The sequence below is a fragment of the Rhinolophus hipposideros genome, assembly GCF_964194185.1.
Source record: "Rhinolophus hipposideros genome assembly, chromosome: 2".
In the NCBI taxonomy this organism is placed as follows: domain Eukaryota; kingdom Metazoa; phylum Chordata; class Mammalia; order Chiroptera; family Rhinolophidae; genus Rhinolophus; species Rhinolophus hipposideros.
The window spans coordinates 41339856-41357635 of record NC_138048.1 but is presented as its reverse complement, the minus strand read 5'-3'; the positions used below and the strand labels follow the sequence as shown (position 1 = coordinate 41357635).

Sequence of the window (17780 nt, the reverse complement as noted above, 5' to 3'; positions counted from 1 at the left end):
AGTTCATGTATATCTATCTTTGCCACTTCTATTATAATGTGTCTGCTCACATACTCTCTTTGTTTATCCTATGACAGACTCACTGTAGCTCCTGATGCTGAAGTCTTTCATCACTTTTATCCAAAAGTGGATATCTCTTTGGATAGTGCCTAATGCTCACTCTCTATGTTCACCTTCTGAAACACTTTATTAGATCCAAAATGACCTTCTCTACTTTTCTTCTATCTTAACCCATTCTCTCTCAAATATTCTCTCTCTCAGTGGTACAATCTGAATAATTTCCTCATACATATATTTCAGTTTACTGATTTTCTCTTTAGCTGCTATTTCCAATAGCGACTGAATTTAAATTATTACTTCATTGACTGTAGTATTCATTTCTAGAAGTTGTATTTGGTTGTTTTTCAAATCTGCCTAGTGTTTTTGAGAATGTCTTATCTATTTATCATATTTTTAACTCTTTCTATTAAATCTTTAGTAATATCAAATGGTTGCTTTATAGTCTTTACCTGATAGTTTTAGCTCAATTTTTTCAGGGTCTAATATGCTATTTATTCAATCTCCTTCTTGCTCGCTCAGAAAGTATTAAATTCAAATCCCAAAACGTCATGAGATGAACTACAGTTACATGCTATCAGAAAGACTTCCCACCCGCGACCACCCCAAGCCTAAGTTTGGACAGATAAGCTTGTTTTCAACCTGCAGAAGTACGTGGATTTTTCCCTAGTCTACCTTTCACAGGAGGTATAACTCTTCAAGAGTCACAGCTTTATAAACAGTTCTTAGTTCCAACGCACACCAGTCCGTGGCACCATCTGCTATTCCAGTGTGGCCATTAATGCTCTAGTCACTGAGCTAATAAACTCCTCAGGGCTGCCTCGGCCTTAGCTTGTGTGCTTACAACTCTGGTAATCAGTTCCCTCTTTGTTTTTTTTTTTTTTTTTTTTTAGCCCTTAGGTATTTCCCTTGCTATTTTGTGAGCCCAGACATGCTTTTAAAAAAGATGTTTATAACATTTCATCCAGCATTTCTAAGCACATTGGGGCAGAGGAGCTTTTTTTTTTTCATTAGTTTCAGGTGAGGCAGAAGAGCTTTTAAGTTAAATAGTCCTATCTCCATATTTCCATAAATGTTAGTCCCTATTCCTTTCTAATTAAATCTGAAAGTATTAAAAGGTATCTAGGTTTTCAAACAATATCTATTTATAATTGAAATTTTTAACTGGACAAAATATGCTTTTAATCCAAGAGACACTGGAAAATGGCTTTATTCTTTTTTATCATTTATCAAAGTGAAAATGTGAAGTATCTTTTTAGGTTGAATAAATTCGAGATATGTTGTGGAAGACAACACAGGATTTTAGGAAGTCTTCTCCAAAGTTGCCAAAATATGTTACAAACATACTAATTAATCCTCTTGGGCTTTTTGTTTCATTATTTAACAGTGTAATATTAATTAATCCACATGATGTACCTCTAAATCAAATGTGTGGCAAGTTTTACCCCCCACTTACAAGTAGAAAAGCTTACCTGTGAATGATATGACTATGATCATGCTGTAAGTAAATGATAAAGTAGAGTCTTGTACATTTAGAAAAAACTTGACTGTGATCTAGAAAAATTCAAATCTAAATATTTTCTATTAAAACATAAGGGGCCAGATAAGTACTAGATCTATCAGGGTGATAGATGGGAATGGGGGTGAGGGCAGGGTGAAAAAGGTGAAGGTATTAAGAAATACAAATTGGTAGTCAATACAGCATGGAGAATAGAATCAACCATGTTGTAAAGATCACGTAAGGTGCCAGATGGGCACTGGACTTACCAGGGGGATCACGTCATAGACTGTGTACATGCCTGACCACTGTGCTGCACACCTGAAGCTGAGGTAGAATAATACTGAATGTCCACTATAACTAAATATATATGTATATATAGTCATGGGATGTGGAATGCAACATAGGATGGTCAATGGTACTGTAACAGCTATATAAGATGTCAGAGGGGTAGTAGCTTGGGGGGTGGGTTATCACTTTATGAGGAGTTTAAATGTCTAACTATTACGTTGCCTTGTACACCTGAAACTAACAATAAATAAATACATAAATAAATAAGTTAATAATGCAATTCGTTTCCCATATACTAGGATTAAATATTTTCATTTTTAAATAAAAACTAAAACAAATACAATAATTAATATTCCTATCTTTATATTATAGGGTTGAAGTAGAAAATCTGCCGCTGTTGATATCATTATCAATTGCTATGGTGACTTATTCAGACTTACTAGCCAATCTATTAAGCAGCACAAGATTAAATGGATAGGGTCTAAAGGAAATCAACTTCAGGGGGAAAAAAAAGACTTCAATAAACTTTGGTTCACTTTCTTGTATCCTTTTATTTTCACAATTTTTTAAATTATGGGAAATCATCAAAATACATTTTCCAATATTCCAAATATTCAGAACTTTTCAACCTTTTTACCACTGGGACAATCTTCAGGAAGGTGTTCCCCAGATAACGTACACCCACTGGGTATGCCCAGAGTTTTTTATGACTGCTACCTAGCTATCAGGACTAGAGATTATGAACACTTGCTCATAATAGCCATAAACCCCCTTTTTTCTCCTATTGATTCAAGACATACCAATGTTGCAATACTGTGGCCCAATTTCTAATTTTATACATGAGTTACCCTGAAGCCAGACAGGTTAAAGTACATTGTTAAAAGCACCACAAGGTGAAATCACCAGGGACAGATACACTCTACCCCAGATGTTTTGTTTCCAATCTCCAATTTGTTCAGTTATATCATGCTGCCCTCTGAATTCACTACTGTGGAACAATTGAGTTAACCAGGCCAGAATATATGAGTTACTCTACGTTAGTGAATTTTCAAGGCCCCTGGAGCTTAACTCTTTAAATACCAAAACTCAGAGGTTAGCTCAGTTGGTTAGAGCATGGTGCTAATAACACCAAGGTTGCCGGTTTGATTCTTGCATGAGCTGCGCCCTCCATTAAAAAATAAATAAATAAAAGTTATCAGTCCTTGCTTTTTTGCCTACCGTTGGCACTCTCTGTAGTCATGTACAGAACGTAACCAAGGGCGTTGGGCTGGGCTTCCGTTACAAGATGAGGCCTGTGTGTGCTCACTTCCCTGTCAAAATTGTTATTCAGGGGAATGGTTCTCTTATTGAAATCTGAAATTTTGGGGATGAAAAATACATCCACAGGGTTCAGATGAGGTCAGGTATTGCTTGTTCAGTATCTCAAGCCCAGAACGATGAGTTAATTCTTGAGGGAAATGATTTTGAACTTGTATCATATTCAGCTGTTTTGATTCAACAAGCCACATTTCAAAAGAAGGATATTAAAAAATTTGGGAATCTATGTTTCTGAAAAAGAAGCAGTTCTGCAGACTGATAAATAAGACCTAAGTTATCCAGCTTCAGAAACGCCAAGGTGTCAAGCAATTCCTCAGGCTTATTTGTGATATTTTAAAGATGCAATAAAAGTCATGTATTGGGGATAAAAAAAGGTTATTAATCCTTTTTGGTAGAAATCTTCCAAAAGTGAAAAGGTACAACAAATCCAGATTCCTTGGATGTTCCAGTGAAATGGCTCTGACATTCTTTTAATTCTTTGTTTAACTACCAAGTCATGTGCCTCATGAATATTTTCCTGTGTACGACTGGTCTTCCTTGTGTTAATTTTGGGTCCATTAGGGAACTCTACCAGTTTACTGTACTCATTCAATTCCTACTTTATTGCCAGAACATGAAAATAGCAACATGGTGGAGTCTGTGATAGAAGCAGATGGATCTAAAATAGCAGAGAAGTACATTATTTTCCAGACTCCTTACATATCATTTCTACCAATTATAGTAGAATATTAAAACCAAATTATTTACATAGACCTTTGGCTGCCATATTAAGAGGCCCAGGTTGCTACATTTTTTGAGCTTCTGCTGTCACTTCTGACTACTGTCTATGTGTTATTACCAAATAATTCCCATCTCCAATATTCTATTCAACTACAAAACGGGAATCAACTTATTTATTAGGCTTATAAAAAATTGTATTAAAGAAATTCCAAATGAAGACTTGAGGAATTCTCCTCTTACAATATGTAGCAGCACAAACTTTGATTTAACTATTTGGGTTCTTTTTTATTTTTCTTTGCTTCTGCATGCTGATAGTTCTGGTTTCTGGATAAGTACCCTCTGGAAAAGTCAGTAAAACTTCTGATATGTTGCATTTGTCTTTAAGTCTATTCCATGTGAATTCATATAAAAATTCCTCAAAATAAAAGTTCTTGCAATCAGCATAGAGACCTAAACTGAGCAAAAGTAGACCTTCAACACTCCAAACCAGTGCTTCTCAAGCTTGAATGTGTATGCAAATCCCTTGGAAATCTTGTGAAAATGAAGATTCTGATTAAGTAGGTCTGAGGCTGGGCCAAGGATTCTGCATTTTTAATCAGCTGACATGTGATGCTGAGTATTCTAGCCCCAAATACTACAATTTCATTACAAAGCTGTAAAACACATACTCTTTTATTTCTTTCCCTCCTTCTATTTCTATATCTTCATTCCCTTGCTTTTTGCTTCTCTTGCTTTACCCTATTTCTTGCAGCAAGTCTGCCAAGAGTAACCACAGTAACTGTTTAATCTTGTACATATCCCTTGGAACTATAAACGTTTTCCAATCTATAACATAAGCTATAAAACTCACAGTACAGAAGGGTCAAAAGACTACAACAGTCATAAACTTTCTCTAACTGTGACCAAAAATAATGCCAATTCTGCCAATTCTGAACAGAATTATGGTACTTGTACAAATCCTTATAACCTGTTAATAATATGTCTTTTTTGGCCTACTCTAAAATTATTGGAAATTCTGCCAAGTATAACTAATCCTCAAGAGATCGGCTTTCTAATAAATTAATATTGGCACCATATATGCCTTATAATCTTATATGAATTTCACTTACAGTTGCATTATACCAGATTCTACCAAATGGCTCATAACTCTTATAGAAATTGCTAGATTTAGAATGAGCCCTTTAATATAATAATTGCTAGCCTTCGCATGGTAACAGAAATATGCTTACCAAAAGACTATGCACCTAGTCAACAAGCAGTCGTCTCATTTTACAGTGGGGAAACCTGAAGCATATCCAGGTTATGTGACCCAGTGAGCACAGCGCAAACAGAATATGAAACGCCTGACTTTAAAACCTATCTTACAATCATTATACACTACAGGTCAAACATTGTTCAACTTCCTTTTAGGTACAGGAGCTAAATCTTTACATCAAAATTGTGTAAAATAGCTGGCTTCTCAGGAACTTTCAGAAATACGGTTTCTGTATAATGTTGGTCTTTTGCCAGTACAAAGAACAATGTTAAGTGCAATCCGATTCTGTGGTATAGTTTTCTGCCAGGGAAACCGAAGCGGATAATTCCACTCCATCAAACCAGACAACAGTGCGTCCTAGTGGCCAAAGGAGGGCACAATCAGAAATGCCTTTGGGACTCAGGACTAAAACTTAAATACCTGAAATCTAGAAATCTAGAAATATAAAAATATTACAAATATTATATGAATTTCTGTAGCCCTAAAGAAAATTAGCATTTAAAATTAAAATGAAGGTATAAGAAACGAAAAAATATTACCCAAAAGCTCCAGTCGCCACTCCAGTTATGTGAATGTGGCCCCTGTTTTTTAGCTGACACTAAATCACTCTCCTCCACAATTGGACTAGGATTTTCCTCTAACTCTTCCTGTGACTCGGTGGCAAAGCTTGAATCCCCTTCATTTATCACCTGGGAACAAGTATCAAACAATGTAAGTTACTTATTGAGAAATACCCATTTTAAAAAGACATGAAGTAATGTTCAAAGTACATAAATTAACTTGAAAAGGACAACAGTTAAGCTTGAAGAAAATAGTAATTAATATAGTTTTGCTTCCATAGTTCATACATTTATACATGCAACAAATATTTTCCAACCACTACCATTTGTTAGGTAGTTCAGTTGGCATTAGGAATTCAAAAATGAATAAAACAAAGTCCTGAGTCTCCAGAAGTTCATAGTCAACTAGAGAAACAAACAGTAAAAAAGTAATAATAGTAATAATGGGAATGACAACTGGTTCAACCTCTTTGGAGAACAATTTGCAATGCCTCGTAGAGCCTAAGAAGGGTATATACTACAACCCAGCAATTTAATGTGCCCGTGGAGTCAACAATATTTGTAATACTAAAAAAAGTGCAAACAACCACACTGTCCATTGGTAGGGAAATTGGTAAATTATCTCTGGTTTATACAAACAGTGGAGTTCAAATAAATGAATCAGATGTCTCAACCAGGCACTGGCACCCATCTATAGAGCACTGAGGGGAAAGATTACACCCTATGCAAGATATGGGTCCATCAAGTGGTCACTCATCAAAGAGCAGTCATTTTGGAGTCAACAAAAGAAGAGGAGAAAAAGGAGGTGTGGAGGGGAAGAGGGAGCAGCCATTATAAGAGCACATAGCTCACCAGGACCCTTAAATACCTCTGCAGCTGCTGCTGCCACCTATACCTCTGTTGTGACACAAATCCTGACCCTTAGGGTTACAAAGAGAAGCACCCATGGCACCCATGTGGCACAGCAAAGGGTTAATTCAAGCTCAACTTAATCTTGGGGTTCTTACACTCTATAAAGTAACCATAGGGGAAGCACCTAACCCTGGTGCTACTGAGTTGAGGCTCTCTGGAGGAAACAATTTATAAATATGAAAGGGTAGACAGGACCTCCTCCACCTGAGTATATTCCCTAACCATAAAAAGAGAGAGGAAAAGAAATAAAATTAGATACACGGGAAAGAAACAAATAATAAACAAGCAAACCGGAAAATTGAAACAAAACTTGGAAACACAATTTGGCGAAGTTGGAAATCTAAAACTTATTAAAATAATTTATACAACAATAGCTAAAGGTTGGTTTTTCCACCTCTACAGCAAAGGTTTTGAATTAACGTCAACATCTGCTGAAATGCATCAATTGGCAAATCTTCATGGCTTTAATCAATACTGGGCTCAAACTACAGCTACACTTGGAGATCTCACTAAATTTAAACCAGGTACTCCTAATAATCTTAGGGGAATTACTCAACATAAAATAAGACAACAAATAGGTATGTCTCACCTTAACCACCAGAACTACTGCCTTGCCTACATTCTCCCCGGTCATAGTACACATTGCCCTAAAATAACCTATAGTGTAAGTGGACACCCTGGCCCAATGAGTAATAAATTTAATACGTCTTTGAAGCTTACAAATTGAATTTTTTAAAAAATGGAACCCTATGGACCAACCACCCCACCCCAATCCCTAGTGAGAATAGCTAAAACAGATCAATGTAAAATAAAACAGGGGCTTCAAAGATTGAGATTTATTTTATACAAGAATTAATTAGTGAAAGAGTGATTATCCCTACTGCCTTTCCATTTAAGAGCCCAATATGGCTTGTTAAAGTTGAAAAAATGGATGAACGGTGTTTCACACTTGACTATTGTATCCTTGATGCCGTGGTCCAACCCATGAAGGCCCCTATATCCAACTATTAAACTATCCATCCAATCAGAAACAGATAGATGTTTTGATATTATAAATTTGACTAATATGTTCTGTTCAGTGTCCCTTTCAATATTTCAGGGCCTCTTTCAGTCACAGTTTGCTTTCACCTCAAGAGGTACACAATATACCTTTACCTAGCTACACATTAGGTACTCCTAAAGGCTTGCCATCACATGCAATCTTTATAGGCAAAATCTTAACTGTATCCCCTTCTTCTCCAGGAGCACAGGTATGACATTACATTGATTACATCCCCTCTCTGAGGACATTCTTTTGACATACCCATTCAGGACATACAAATAGTCACAAAAGAGCTCACAAAAAGGGTGAGCCCATTGCCCCACACGTAATGGAAGGCCTGACACCTCGGTGAAATTCCTGAAAATTATTTGGTAAATGAAGGGCTATAGACTCTGTCAGCACCCACAACATTAAAACAAGCCCAACATCTTTGAGGTTTTTGGGGGTTCTGGAGGCAATATATCCCTCATTTTTCTTAAGCCTATTTATGTTGTTACTGCAAAACATCATACCCTGAATGGGGCCTCCTCCCCAAAAAGATTCTAAAATTTGTCACAATTGTAATATACCGACACTCACATTAATGCTACTCCCTCCAACACACACACAGACACACAAACACAATCCTTCACTGTGAAGACTGAAGCAGCCTCTTTTCATGACTCATGGAGTCTATGAACCACCTATAATGTCCATAAGTTGTCCATAGGCTTCTCATGAAAGAAACTATCTCCTCAGCCCCATTAAAGCCATTAGAGCAGCAATTACTGCCAGCATACTGGACTCTCTGGGAATGGAGCCTGTGACCCTCCATCCCCAGCTGCCCGTTAATGCGTTGTGTTCTGGAAGCAACACCTTGAAGCTCAGCACGGCCACCGAGTCCTCCTTTCTACGGGACAGAACCAAGTCTGAGCCGTCCGGCACATCCCACCTGCAGGAGGGCATGGCCTCCCCTGTCATCCGTCCTTTGTCAGATGTCATGGTGTTGGAAGAGGTCACCTCTCTTCTAAACCCCTTGAATACCTGGGGAGCAACCTGGGTTCGACTGAGTGAACAGCAATAGGAGTCTGTACTCTTCAAACTTCCCTTTGAAGTTTTGATGGACAAATTGCTTTTCAGTGGACCATTATACATGATGAAGTGCGCTAGAGACCTACTGCTTTTCATCCCTTAACCCGGATGTCCCTGATAAACGCCCACAGAGAAGTACAACTGGCTGAACTTCCCACAGTCAGCTTACCAATGAAGCTCTGGCCAACAAATGGAGCCATCTGCACATATTTGCAGACTCTTAGGCCACTGCCTAAGAGTCGTGACTCTTAGGCCACTGCCTAAGAGTCGTGCCCTTTGGGGCAAAGAACTCTGGAACTCGCTTGCTTCATAGATATTCAAAACATAAATCAAAGTCACACAAGTCTCTACATATACTAAAACCACAACAAAAAACCTCACCAGGATACTCCTTATCCCCATCAGAGTTCCAGACATTACTCAGTGACCTAGGCACTCATTTTATTTCTATCATTGGGCTCTTGAAGAAGGCATTCAATGGAACTTCTATCTTCCTTACTGGCTTCAGCCTGCAGGCCTCACAGAGAGTCATGATGGCTTAAGTTCAAATTCAACTAAATGAAAAATGGTACATGGTATATTTCGGTCATACTCGTAAGTCAAACATCAGGAGTGAAGTATAATAAGGAGTTTCATTCGGGTTTTTTTTGTTTGTTTGTTGACAGCTTTTAAGTCTCACCCTCCCCTGCCCCTTCTTCCTCTGTCCCTCAAATGGGCCAGCTGGTAAGAAAGCCGGGGTGCTCTTTCCTTTGGTGTGCGGGTGGAAGAGTCAAACCCAGCAAGCCTCTGACCACACACAGGAACCCTCACCTTGACCCCGCCGCCTAACCACAATAAAAACCCTGGAGCCAGCCTCCTGTCCTTGCCCTTTCAAGGCTTTTTGGATCCGCTTGAGAAGTCTGCCCTGCTCTTCCTTTCATTATACAGGCACATAAGTAACAAGCCTGTGTGTACGTAATAAACCTCTTCAGACTTTCATGGTGTGTGTGTGGCATCATCACTTTCTGTATCCAAACCAAATTTGAGTGGGGGGATCCATTCTGGATTTGTAGAGTGGCTGCGAAAGAATGCTCTCTCTCTAACTTAGCTGTGTGGTCACTGGCAGTCACACAGTCTCCCTAAATCTGTTTTCTCCGCTCTATCGTACGGGTATGATTGTCTCCAGTCTATACAATACGTTCACAGACAGCATGGATCCCTCTGTGTTGCTCCCTGTCTCATCCCAAACACGCAGTGCCAGGGACATAGTTGAATGAATGACTGATCGGGTTCATGAATGTCTACCTGGCCTATTTCATAGGAGTAATGTTTCTAGAATTCACTGAAACACTACATTCATCATCTGTTCATGCAACAATTATTTGAGTGCCTGTACCGTTTCCTACACTGTAAAATGCTACTCAAAGAAAAGGTGCTGCACTGATTGCAATTCTCTTGAAGTAAAATATATACACAGAGCCAGTGTAAAAGCAATGAAGATAATGTCCAACAGCGTAGGTACTCCTGCAGCAACGGTAGGTTTCTCGCCCTTGAGATTAATCAAAAAGTTCTTCCGTTTATTAAATAAAGTAGCAAACAAAACCAGCTGAAACCAAAAACATCGTGGTAGTTGTCAGCACACGAATGTAAACTATCTAGTCTGAGCCCTTTACTCAAGAGCTGATAGTTAACGGAAGGGGGTGAAACTGCATCCACGCGAGGGGGTCAGAATCGTGACAAGGGAGCGGTCCCGGGGCCCTGGGCCTCCGGCGGAGACACCTGGCCCCGGTCCCTCGGGGCCCCGATGCCCGCAGTCCCCGCCCACCGAGAAGCACACCTAGCCGCCGCCGCCCAGCGGGGAAAGGCTCGCAGGAAGTCCAGGAAACCGTCTCCTTGGTAACAACTTTCCACACTACTCCAAAGAGCGCCAAGCAAAGGGGAGAGGGGAGTTAATTATCATCATCTGACAGGGTTCAGACAACCATCGCGAAGAAAACTGGTACACCCCCGTGTGGGCTGCCGCCCCAGCGAGGCGCCTCTTACCTGGCGGACCGTCAGAGAGCCCTCCATCGCGGCTCCATCCGCCGCCCGCCGCGGGGCCGCGCACGCGCGCCTCGCCCCGGGGAGGGGGCTGCCAGGCCCGCGCCCCGCGCCCCTCCGCGCCGCGCCCCGCCCGCCCGCCCGCCCTCGCTCGGAGGGCCACCGCCGCTCTGCCGGCGCGCCTTGCGCCCTCTGGCGGCAGTTGAGGCCGCTCCCTTTGGCTAACTTCTGAGGACGCGATGTGACTGTGTTAGCCTGAGATCAATTTTTACTAGGGATCAGGATGACTCACAAAAACACAGAAGTTTGATAACACATTCTGTCGACAAGACTGTTCCGGATACAGGAACTCTCATGGTGGAAGTGTAAAGTGATACAGCACTTCGGCAACAGCACCTCGACAATAACCATAAAAAAACCACAAAATAGATACACTCTTGCAGCAATTCTACTTCTGGGGTATTTCCTATAGACTTAATTGCACTCCTGTAAAATAATGTGCAGAGTTATTCATTGAAGAATTGTTTGCATTAGCAAACATTGGAAACAAATATTCTTCACTAAAAGTCTTGCTACAAAAAAAAAAAACCCTGCAAATCCATCCATTGGAATTATATGGTTTTTTGTTTTGTTTTGTTTTAAGAATAAGGAGTAAGATCAACAAAAATGGCACAGTAAGGAACTCTGAACGTCTGTACCTCCACAAAAACAACAAATAAGCTGGCAAAAACTTATTCAGAACTCTGGTATCTAATTAAAACTTACAACAATCAAGGGAAAGCTTAATTAACAAAACAACAGCTGGGTCTCAGTAAAAGGGCTTTGTGACATTTTAATTAACCCTGGTAACATACCCCACTCCACAATAGCCTACATTCCTGGTAGTGGTTTCTAATATTGAAGGGAGCCATGCAGAACTTATTCTCAATGAATTGTGGTTGTTTGCTTTGACCTGTCTGGTGGCTCCTGAAGGACCACCTCAAGGATTTACCTTATTTCACCTAACTCAGAACTCTCCCAAAGATGAGACAGCCATCTAAAAGGGGAGGGGAACATTGGCTGAAACCATTGAAGACATGTCTTTGCCACTGCCATTTGGGGTAAGGGAAAAGAGGCAAACAAACAACAACATGAAAAGCTTGGGAGGAAAGGCTGGGGAATGAGATGCTTTGTGGAACAAAGGCTTTGAAAATCTCCCACAAATTTCTGATAATGTAGGAATCCACACCTATACCCGAGTTGGGAGCATGCAGAGAAAAGACCTGAGAAGGCCCTAAGCTCTCATGTTTGGTTGATCTTCCGGCTCTGATGAGCAGGAAGGGAAAGCTAAGGCAGAGATGTAAACTGCCTGCCGGAGTTTTGAAAGCATGACAATACACACACAGAGACTGGGACATCTTTTCTTTTCTTTCTTTCTTTCTTTTTTGTTTTCCAGGAATTTAAGGAAATCTCTCTCAAATCATGAGCTGATCACTAAGCCAACAGAACAGATGTCTTGGCCACACATTTTTAAAAATTTTAAATTTTATAAAATGAGTATAAATTTTATAAAATGAGTTCACTTATGAGGTACCTAGAGTCGTCAAATTCATTAAGAACAGAGAGTACAATGATGGTTTCCAGGTGGGGGGATACACAGAATGAGGAGTTACTGTTTAATGGGTACAGAGTTTTAGTTTGGAAAGATGAAAAAGTTTTAAAGGTGGACGGTGGGGATGGTTGTGCAGCAACATGAATGCACTAATGCCACTGAACTGGATAAAATGGTAAATTTTATGTTGTGTATGTTTTACCACCATAAAAACAAGTTCATAGAAGTCTAAACAAACAATAACTACCAGAACAAGCAGCCACGACAAACCCTGGGACGAGCACAATCTGATTTCCAAAGTTGCCACACTACAATATTCAAAATGTCCTGTTTACAACAAAAAAATGACAAGACTTGAAGCAAGAAAATAAGGCCCATATAATTAATTAAGAGAATTATTAATTAATTAAGAGAAAAATTAATGGAACGATTAATTAATTAAGAGAAAAATTAATGGAAGCTGTCCCTAATGAAACCTAGACATTGAACAGATAAAACTTTAAATCACCTATTTTATATATGCTCAAAGAGCTCAAGGAAATCATGTAAAAAGATGAGACCAATGAGAATGCTGTCTCACCAAAGAGTAATAAAGAAATGATAAAAGGAGCCACATAGGAATTCTGGAGTTGAAAAGTACAACGAAAATTAAAAATTCAGTAGAGGTGTTCAAAAGCAGATTTCAGCATACAAACTTAAAGATAGTTCAATTGAGATGATCAAGTCTAAGGAGCAGAAATTTTTTAAGAGTGTGAGGAAATAAAGAACAGAATTTAAGAGATCTGTGGAACACCATCAAGTGTACCCACATACACATAATGGAAGTCCTAGAAGGAGAGAGAAAGGGACAGAAAGAATATCTGAAGAAATAATGGCCAAAAAAAGAAGAAAGAAAGAAAAGAAAGAAAGAGAGAGAGAAAGAAAGAAAAAAAGAAGGAAAGAAAGAAAGAAAGAAAGAAACAAACAAACAAACAAACAAACAAACAAAAATAAAAGAAATTATTTGCACTGATATGGAAAGATATACAAATATGTTGTTAAAAAACGAAAGCAAATTCAAAACTACATATAGCATCAACTGCATACTATGAATCTAATCATGAGGAAACACCAGACAAATTCAAACTGAGGAACTCTACAAACTTATTGACTTGAATTCTTCAGAAATGTCAAGCTCATGAAAGCCATCAAAAGACTAAAGGGCTTTTCTATATTAAAGGAGATGAAAGACATATGGCAACTAAATGCAATGTGTGATCTTGGATTGGATCCTGACCCAGAAAAAAACATTTGTGTGTTTGTGTGTGTTTTAAAAAACATTATCGAGACAAATGGAACACTTTGAATAATCTGCAGATTATATTATAGAAAGTATTCAATGTTGATGATATTGTTTTTGATAATTATGCTATTGTCAGTTATGACAATATCCTTCTTTTAGGAAATATACGGATGTATATTTATTTAGGTTTCACTGACGTAGCTAGGTTTAACTCACTCTCAAATGATTCAGAAAAAACATGTGCAGAGAGAATCAAAATAAATAAAGCAAACGTGGAAATGTTAATAACTAGAGAATCTGAACAAAGGGTAGATAGGAAGCCTTTGTACTATTCTTGCAACCTTCCTAGTTCAAATAATTAAAAACTATTATAACCTGTCAAAAAAATATGGAGAAACCAGCAGGCACAGGTGTGTGTTTTTCTGCAGTTGCACAAGTGCAAGCATAGAATGGGCAGAGTTGGACAGAGAAAAAGAGGTCTAAGATAGAGAAAGGGGTAACATTTCCTGGGAGAGTAGGATGAGATCCAGTGGACAAATCAACTTTAGACACTCATAACAGCTAAGGATACATGTGGAGTAGAAGCCAGTGTTGGGGTAAAAAGACAGAAGTGCAAGCCAAGAGAGTTCTTAAGACATTTGCTAAAGGTGTTGGGTTTCTAGATTTCATTTCATTAAATTGTGAATTATTTAAACCCACCTTGAAATGGGATGCCTTATATTATCTAATGTAGCACAATATCTATGGTATTAAATAAATAAACATAAAATTTGACCTGCCATCTCTCACACGCATCCCCTATTGCTTTTTTTTAATGATATCTATTAAACTCACAGTTTTATAATTGCTATTTAAAGTAGAAATGCTTTGTTTTACAAAGATATAAGCCAATGTTTTCTAATAAACTATTGATAGTGTAATTAAATTCAGAGATCATCAAACATGGCGAGACAATGTTTTCCTTCATATATACTCTTCCTGGAAATTAGACATATTTAGAAACTACATATCTATTTCATTGAGTCTAACAGGCCACAGGAGTATCATTTAAAAAAAATCTCTAGTGAGATCATTTACAATTTAACAGTTTAATTCATAAAGTGCTTTAACTCTGCCTTCTAAAGCTAAGAATAGAAATTGTGCTCATTATGATTGTAACCCAATGCTAAAATTATATCAATTGTAAAATATCTAGTGTTTTTTTTTTGTGTGTGTAGCTATTTTTGTTGGAAACTGAGAAGCAAATACAAATATTAATTAGTATCTTGCATTGAACCACACAGCGGTGCATTTAAAACAAAATACAACCCCTCTACATGATTCAGATCCTAAAAGAGAAGAAAGACATAGGAGATAAAGATGTGGGCTTGAATTCCCGATTCTCTGATAATTAAGTCTACAATTTAAACACCTTCTTTTAGTGAAAAATTCTCGCAAGATACTTGTCTGACCATATTCAACATGGCTGGAAAAATCATAGTACTTATTTCTTTCTACTCAAGGAGTTTCTATGGAAGAGAAAATGGTACAGAGGGAGGAAATGGAAGGTAATGTGTTTAGTTCAGTTCCCTAGAAGTTGAGCCTGAGAAGGAGATTCTTTTTAAAAGGGATCCTTTAAAAAGTATTCAGTAAGCACTTATATTTTAACAGGCAATATAACACAGTCCGGCTTTTAACTTACAAGTAGCATTGCTAAAATTTTGGTTTGAAGACTACCTTCATGATTTTTGCCATGTCTTATTGCCTATAATTTTCTGCCCTTAACATTTTTCTTTAAAAATGACTCACTTAAAAATTATTTACTGGACCAGCCCGGTGGCTCAGGCGGTTAGAGCTCCAGGCTCCTAACTCCAAAGGCTTCCGGTTTGATTCCCACATGGGACAGTGGGCTCTCAACCACAAGGTTGCCAATTGGATTCCTTGACTCCTGTAAGGGATGGTGGGCTCCGCCCCCTGCAACTAAGATTGAACACAGCACCTTGAGCTGAGCTGCCTCTGAGCTGCTGGATGGCTCAGTTGGTTGGAGCACATCCTCTCAACCACAAGGTTGCCGGTTCGACACCCAGTTAGGATGGTGAGCTGCCCCCCCTGCAACTAACAGCAGCAACTGGACCTGGAGCTGAGCTGCGCCCTCCACAACTAAGACTGAAAGGACAATAACTTGAAGCTGAACGGCACTCTCCACAACTAAGATCGAAAGGACAATAACTTGACTTGGAAAAAGTCCTGGAAGTACACACTGTTCCCCAATAAAGTCCTGTTCCCCTTCCCCAATAAAATCTTAAAAAAACAAAACAAAAAGCATTTGCTAGTTTGGCCTCCTCTCATCCTCGAAGTTTGGATATGAAGTACTAAATGTTTGCCCCTATGCATTAAAATGTATACTATTCATCTGTCTCCCTCTGAAAACCATCGCATGGACACAGTTATGCTGTGCAGAGTGCCCTTCAAGGAAAGACTTACTGCCCCACTGCCCGGAGTGTGCTCAGCAGACAATCTTCAGCTGTCAGCTCCTTCTAGGTCAGGTCTAAAGACGCCACCTCACTGGAGGTCACATCGTCGAGGGCAGCTTGAACCTGGATTCCAAGCGACATGGCTAATAAGATCTGTCAATTTCAGCCTGATGTATGTCAATTCTGATCAACAATATTTGCCCCAGAGCTTACGTGGCCACAGCTTTGTCAGGCTTGCTTTGTGTTGTTGTTTTTTAACTAAAATTTATTGAGGTGACAATGGTTAGTAAAATTACATAGGTTTCAGGTGTACAATTCTGTATTACATCATCTATATATCACACTGTGTGTTCACCACCCAGAGTCAGTTCTCCTTCCATCACCATATATTTGATCCCATTTACCCTCTTCTACCACCCTCCTCCCCCTTACTCTCTAGTAACTGCTAAACTATTCTCTGTGTCTATGAGGTTTTATTTCTTTATTTGTCTTGTTCCTTTGTTGCTTTCAGTTTATATCCCATATATTAGTGAAGTCATATGGTTCTCGACTTTTTCTGACTTACTTCACTTAACATAATAATATCAAGATCCATTTGTTGTCACAAATGGCATTATTTCATCTCTTCTTAAGTCTGTATTCCATTGTATATATATACCACATCTTCTTTACCCAATCATCTATCGAAGGACACTTTGGTTGTTTCCAAGCGGTGGCCACTGTAAATAAAGCTGCAATGAATATAGGTGCACATATATCTTTACGGATAAATGTTTTCAGATTTTTTGGATACAAACCCAGGAGAGGGATTGCTGGATCATATGGTAATTCTATTATTTTTTTGAGGAACCTCCACACTGCCTTCCATAGCGGCTGCACCAGTCTGCATTCCCACCAACAGTGTATGAGGGTTCCTTTTTCTCCACAGCCTCTCCAACACTTGTTACTATTTGTCTTGTTGATGATAGCCATTCTGACTGGGGTGAGGTGATATCTCATTGTGGTTTTTATTTGCATTTCTCTGAGGATTAGTGATGTTGAGCATCTTTTCATATGTGTATTGGCCATCTGCATGTCCTCTTTGGAGAAATGTCTATTCAGGTCCTCTGCCCCCCCCCCTTTTAAGGAGGGACCAGCTCACAGTGGCCCATGCTGGGATCGAACCAGCAACCTTGGTTACCAGCACCATACTCTAACCAACTGAGCTAACCGGTCAGCCCCCTCTGACCATTTTTTAATTAGATTGTTTGTCTTTTTTTTGTTCAGTTGTATGAGTTCCTCATATATTTTGGATATTAGCCCCTTATCGGAGGTACTGTTTGCAAATATCTTTTTCCATTTGGTTTATTGCCTCTGTTTTGTCGATGGTTTCTTTTGCTGTGCAGAATCTTTTGAGTTTAATATAGTCCCATTCATCTATTCAGCTTTTACTTCTCTTGCCTATGAGGTCAGATTAATAAAATGCTCTTTAAACTCAAAGTCCATAAGTTTAGTACCTATGTTTTTTTCTATGCAGTTTACTGTTTCAAGTGTAATGTTTAGGTCTTTGATCTATTTTGAATTAATTTATAGTTACAGAGAGCATTCTAGTTTCATTTTTTTGCATGTGGTTTTCCATTCTCCCAGCACAGTTTATTGAAGAGGCTTTCTTTTCTTCATTGTATGTTTTTGGCTCCTTTGTCGAAAATTATCTGTCCATATTTACGTGGGTT

At 38.8% G+C, this 17780-nt stretch overlaps 1 protein-coding gene across 1 annotated transcript in view; it reads right to left on the bottom strand.

Annotated features, from left to right (window-relative positions):
* GRAMD1C (GRAM domain containing 1C) overlaps window positions 1–10817 on the bottom strand; it is a 91594-nt gene extending 80777 nt beyond the window's left edge. Inside the window, exons 1-2 of the mRNA XM_081029410.1 lie at window positions 10746–10817; window positions 5678–5827 (exon numbers count right to left, since the gene is read on the bottom strand). Coding sequence (XP_080885536.1) covers window positions 5678–5827; window positions 10746–10772 — 177 coding nt within the window. The 5' untranslated portion in view covers window positions 10773–10817. The remainder of the gene's footprint in view (window positions 1–5677; window positions 5828–10745) is intronic.
* Between the last annotated feature and the right edge of the window lie 6963 nt (window positions 10818–17780).